This window comes from Anopheles ziemanni, chromosome 3 (assembly GCF_943734765.1).
Source record: "Anopheles ziemanni chromosome 3, idAnoZiCoDA_A2_x.2, whole genome shotgun sequence".
Classification (NCBI taxonomy): Eukaryota; Metazoa; Arthropoda; class Insecta; order Diptera; family Culicidae; genus Anopheles; species Anopheles ziemanni.
The window spans coordinates 65892738-65899126 of record NC_080706.1 but is presented as its reverse complement, the minus strand read 5'-3'; the positions used below and the strand labels follow the sequence as shown (position 1 = coordinate 65899126).

Below are 6389 nucleotides of genomic sequence, written 5' to 3'. Positions count from 1 at the left end.
GAAATTTTGAATAACAAATATTCCCCAAAACCGAAATTTTACTGCTGTATAATTTTTTAGTTAATATTTCATCAGTCATCAATGCGTTTTATTCGGTAAATTTCATTATACAATTTGGTAAGGTTTTAACTTGCTTTCTTACCTATGGTTTTGTTTCAATAACTTCAAAGTTGCAGGGTAACGGTTTTCTGTGTTTCAAATAACGAAAACGTTCCAAAAAAGACCGCAGCCATTGAGTTTATTATCGGTTTCATAGTACCGATCGGTTTGCAGGCGAATAGATACCGATAGCTATACCCAAAAATAGATTTTAATGTAAATTCACTAAGATTAATCAATATCATTGCATTTTGAACGGAATTTTTCTAAACACGTAAATAACCGACTTTTGAACCAAGATAAAGAAACAACAAAAGTTATGACAGCCCGAGTTGGTAAGGTGAACTAACCTCAATACAAGTACCTTGGTGAAATCGTGAAGTCGTGATTCTTTTCATCTGATGAAAATTGTGCAGTTTCACGCTAGTTTCGAGAGGATTTAAATCGAACCACTTCGCTCATGAGGAGAAAAAGTTACTTTTATTCGTTCTATACCGTTTAGCCTTGAGTGGCAGTCGTGAAAACCAACCACAAACATGGGCAATACGGACACGAAGCTGAACTTTCGCAAAGCCATTGTGCAGCTGACGAGCAAAAGTCAGGTGAGTTTTCGTGCCGTGAAAATGCTGGCAATATTGCAGCACAATTCGGATAAACTTCGACGGTGGCATTGCGTTCCAGCCGATCGAATGCTGCGCTTATCAAACGTTTGTTTTACGACCATTTCTAACATATGTTCCTTTTCCCTGCGTGGTTTGTAATGCGTCATCAATTCCCAAACCACCCACCCCCACCCACAACCGTGGTCATCCGACACAACAGCCGATCGATGCGAGTGATGACGCATTTTGGGAACAATTCTGGTGTGAACACAACACGCCGGTGCAGGACGTGTTTGCGCTGGTGCCGGCCAATGAAATACGAAAAGTGCGCGATGTAATGCCGACCAATTTGGCCACTCTGTGCTACAAGGCGACGGAACGGATGGTGCGCGCGGTGGACAACAGCTGTCGGACGCAGGGAGAGCAGCAGACCGTACTGAACTGTGTTCGCCTGCTGACGCGCATTCTTCCGTACGTTTTCGAAGACGTTCAGTGGAAGGATTTCTTCTGGTCGTCGCTCCCTTCGTCCAATGGAGAGAAAGAGGAAACAGGTTCCATTCCGCTGGCCCAGAGCCTTCTGAATGCCATCTGCGATCTGCTGTTCTGTCCGGATTTTACCGTCGTCGGGTACCGCAAGTCGGGCCCCGAGAAGGCCGAAGAGCTGAACTCGATCGACAGTTGCGAGTACATCTGGGAGGCGGGTGTCGGTTTCGCCCAGTCGCCACCGCGCAACGGAAACATGGACTCCCGGCGCACGGAACTGCTGAAGCTGCTGCTGACGTGCTTCAGCGAAACCATGTACCGGCCGCCGACGGCCAGCGATGAACCAAACCGGTGGATTGTTCACTTTACCAGTGCGGAGAACCGGCATGCATTGCCCCTGTTCACCTCGCTGCTGAATACGGTGTGTGCGTACGATCCGGTCGGTATCGGTGTGCCGTACAATCACCTGCTGTTTACCGACACGCTCGAGCCGCTGGTAGAAGTTTGCCTGCAGATTCTAATCGTGACACTCGACCACGACATCACGAGCAACGGGCCGGCACAATCGTCGGCGTACATCCACGATGACAGTACCATCGCGGACAATCTCTTCATCAACTATCTGTCCCGGATCCATCGGGACGATGACTTTCAGTTCATCCTGAAGGGCGTCACGAGGCTGCTAAACAATCCGCTCGTACAAAGCTATTTACCGAATTCGACAAAACGTTTGCACTGTCACCAGGAACTGTTGGTGTTTTTCTGGAAGATCTGTGACTACAACAAGGTATGTTGTATGGAAACTATTTTTTAAATATTGGAAGTGTAATTGATTGTTTTCTATTTTCAGAAATTCCTTTACTTCGTACTGAAAAGCAGTGATGTGCTGGACATCCTCGTACCAATCCTCTACCATCTCAACGATTCTCGTGCCGATCAATGTAAGCCTTTTGTGATTTGTTACCATAGCAACAATGTTTAACATTTCTTGACGTTCCAGCTCGTGTCGGTTTAATGCACATCGGAGTATTCATCTTGCTGCTACTGTCCGGCGAGCGAAACTTTGGCGTTCGACTGAACAAACCCTACACAGCTACCGTCCCGATGGATATACCGGTGTTCACCGGAACGCACGCCGACTTGCTGATAACGGTGTTCCACAAAATCATCGCCACCGGCCACCAGCGGCTGCAGCCCCTGTTCGACTGTCTGCTCACCATCCTGGTGAACGTGTCACCCTACCTGAAGACGCTCTCGATGGTGGCGAGTATTAAACTGCTGCACCTGTTGGAAGCCTTCAGCACGCCGTGGTTCCTTTACTCGGCACCCTCGAACCACCATCTGGTGTTTTTCCTGCTGGAAATCTTCAACAACATCATCCAGTACCAGTTCGATGGCAACTCGAACCTGGTGTACACCATTATCCGCAAGCGTCAGGTGTTTCACGCGCTGGCCAACCTGCCGACCGATGCCGCCGGCATTGCACGCTGTCTTAGCAATCGCAAAGGGGCCGGTGGTGGTGGTGGCGGCGGCAACCGACAGAACAACTCTAGTCATGGATCGGGTGGCCGTAGTGTGGCCGGATCGGACGATGCTGCAGACTACCAGCAGCGCAAGGCGGCCCTCACAGCGCCAGGATCGGTTAGCGCTGCCGAGGAAAGCGAGGAGGAATCGGTTGCCGGTCGCACCGGAAAGCTGTCGCTAAGGGATGCTAATGGAACCGAAGGCCAGGTGCCGGTGGCTTTGGTGGGCGATGAAGATGCCCGTAGTGACATTGTGGAAGAATCGATGGAAGGTTCCCATCCAGCGCAGGAAGCTGAACCCGGCACGCTGAAGGTTACGCTGCTCGATACGCCCAACCTGGCGCAGATAACGGAACGCGAATCGGCCCACCCGAGCGATCTCACAAGCCCCTCGCCGGTCGATGGTGAAGCGAAGTCGATTGCAAACGCCCCGACGGGCACAGTGTCGGTGGTGAACGATGACGACGAAGCTGACAGTGTCGCTAAGGAAACCGATGTGTCTCCTAGCAAGACACCTTCGCCACTGCGGCGTTCTGTAGCCCAGCGAGGTAGCATTCGCGTCACGCCAGCCCCTGTGCACGGTCCGCAGGCGAAACAGTGGCAACCGGCTCCGGAGTGGGTTCAATCGTGGCGCTCGAAGCTACCGCTGCAAACCATCATGCGTCTGCTTCAGGTGCTCGTGCCGCAGGTGGAGAAAATTTGCATCGACAAAGGCCTTACCGACGAGTCGGAAATACTAAAGTTTCTGCAGCACGGTACGCTCGTCGGCCTGCTGCCGGTGCCACATCCGATTCTCATCCGCAAGTACCAGGCGAACGGGGGCACCACGGCCTGGTTCCGGACGTACATGTGGGGCGTCATTTACCTGCGGAACGTCGATCCGGCCGTCTGGTACGACACGGAGGTGAAACTGTTCGAGATACAGCGTGTCTAAGCAGGAATTCGCCGTGCGCTTTGGCAGCTCTCGCCAGGTATGCTTTATTTATCACTTTCTCTTACTAACCAACACTTAACAAAAGTCGTGCACGCGGACCGTGCTGTGTGGATGGTGATTATTATCTATGCCTTTATGATAAATGTGCAATCATACCGACTAGCGAAAGTGGTGACCGACGTTGGCCCTGTAAACGAGCAAGCAGCAAACATTGATATAACTATCACAATAATCCCCTGTCCCTACGATGAGTCCAAGTGAAACTGTTCGACCATTCCGTTTGAGGCATTGAAAGGAAAACAAGTATAATATAAAACGACATACAATTCATTCTGAGATATATACCCCTAAACAATTCCAACAATTCCCCTCGAGGTCATTTTTGTGTTGATCGTCTATGCGCGTGTTCTTGCTAATAACAAATGGCTTTAATGTAGAGCTGACCGAGTGCTAAGCTTAGATATCAAGCTTTATTGTAAGTTGTCAGTTGTTTAGTTATCTGTCGAAGCGCGGTCCCAACCATTTTTTGATAAACTCCTCGTCCATATTGCTATTGCCCAAGAGAGAAAGTCAGAGCAGAGCGTTACATATGATTGTAAAATGTAAGCTTATATAGAGGCTTCAGGTTCCTCTCGTTTAGAAAAGGACTTTTGACAACAACAAAAAAGTAACGCGTTTATACTAAGCCATTCCCTCTTACGGAGTGTAGCTGTTGAAAGACAAGACGATGGATAGAGTAGTGAAGCAGGATAATAACTGAAAACGGTAGTCTGATGTTGAAACAAAGAAAGGCAGCAAGGGAAAAGTGATGAAGTGGAGATTTAAAGAACTAGGATAACGGTAACGGAGCAGCGCAGACGTAATATAATTTAAACCAATCAAACCGATAACTTATAAAACTACCAATATACAACATTCACAATACATATACATACGTGCAACGTGGCGGGCGGCAAAGCCCACCCGGCACGAGGACTGTGTTACAAAAAGACATCCACGGTAACGTTCTTTTTGGTGGAAAATATTGAGAATACTTTTATTGGCAAATTAAAATTTGTTTCATACTACTTACCTTACCGTCTCGGGGTACTTTAAGTTTTCCTTCACTAACCTAATACGGATTTAAAAATTAATTTTCTTCTTGGGTTCTTTTCGAGTACTACACTTTTTATACGCGACAGTTCTCTTTCGTCTGTGTTGGGATTTGAACCTACAATCTCTCGGGGAGGCTAACTCGTTCTCCAGCGCGTCAATTTCATAAAAAGTAGCTTATTTCTCCAGCAATATGTTAAAATCGTTAAAAACAAAATGTAAAAATTTAGCAAAAGATTACAGTGTGACTTTATTGGTCGGGCTGGCGCTGGCAGTCCACTCCGGGACGCGATCCCACTACTGCTTGCCGCGGAGACTCTTAGCTGCTGGTTTTCACCCCTCGCTCGGTTTGTCTCTCCTTGGCCAACCTGAATGTCTCGGACTCCTCCATGACACCCATATTGACGGCCAGCTTAGTGCGGACGTCCCGTCAACATGGCCTAGTCCAGCGCTCAGGACTCCCGCCCTCAAATCAGTCCGTAATCCGACCCACGGGTAGCCGCGTTACAGGAGACGCCACGCTCCCAGTCGAACGGAGACGCGTTCGAAGGTTTACACGTTCTCCGAATCGGCACACGCGTATGTGGTAGTGCCGTTCTATTTTTAGCATCAAGGCAGCTAGCGCCATCTAGCCAATGTTGCTTGGTTGCATGCAATCACTTAACTTGTACGCAGTGAAGTTGTAAACTTTTAGCTATGTTGTGTACAATTTTTATGAAATTTAAAAACTTTTATAACTGTAATGGAATTAGCAGTAAAGAAGTACGGGACCTCAATAACTGCATTGTAGGGTGTATAACATATATTTTCATTCTATTTTATTGAGGGCTGATTTATACCGCTATGTCCTATGTTCGAATTCACTTGATTCACAAAGACTTAAAGGCGAGATCCAGGGCCTTCATATGAAAACAGCATATTCACAGAATATTTATGAATAGAGAAATATTCAAACGGAGCATGTATAAGATGTCTTAAAACAAATTTTAGTTCTGTTTGTTTGTTATAAAAATCTGTCACCTTTTGTTCTTTCAAGATTTGCTTATATGTAGGAGATACCAACGAGACGATTACATGTTTCAAAAGTTTTATTTTCATTTGACAAAATTTGGCGGAACATGATTATTGAACAGTTTCAGGGGTGCCGGTTATAGTTGAGTTTGGTTTTCCTCCACATTTTCCAACGGCGTTGCATTTGTTAGACTGCCATAAATGTGTTGAGTTAGAAAAATCGTTAGAAGCGAAATTTCTGTACAGTTTTGATTTGCGATAATTAAGAGACACAGCTCCTTCGTTAGGGTTATTTCCCTATCATACATTTTTCCCAAACACGCCAGTATCTTACACGATCAACAACCATTCACAAACACCATTTACGTTGTAGTTTCAATAATTTTAATTATAATTTTTATCACCCTATATTTAACGGCTGTATTTACATGTAGCCTAGCTGTTGGTTATATTTACAAATAATCTATCTATCTTATCCTTTTCATGCTCCACAATAGTTATGTACACATTAAAATAGTTTCTAAACCTTATGTGTTTATAGTATCCTAGTGTTTTACTAACTTATTGATTGGTTATCCGCAGCAACGGATTTTATATGAACGCATATCGTCACGAGTGGGTATGAGTCTCCGAACATCCAAAACT

General features: G+C 46.3%; 1 protein-coding gene across 1 annotated transcript; it reads left to right on the top strand.

Annotated features, from left to right (window-relative positions):
- Positions 1-566: 566 nt before the first annotated feature.
- Positions 567-4632, top strand: LOC131289923 (protein HID1). Its single transcript, XM_058319271.1, has 4 exons — positions 567-701; positions 922-1971; positions 2035-2125; positions 2185-4632. Exons 1-4 carry the CDS (start codon positions 636-638, stop codon positions 3639-3641), a joined length of 2664 nt encoding a protein of 887 aa, XP_058175254.1. The 5' UTR covers positions 567-635; the 3' UTR covers positions 3642-4632.
- Positions 4633-6389: the final 1757 nt, after the last annotated feature.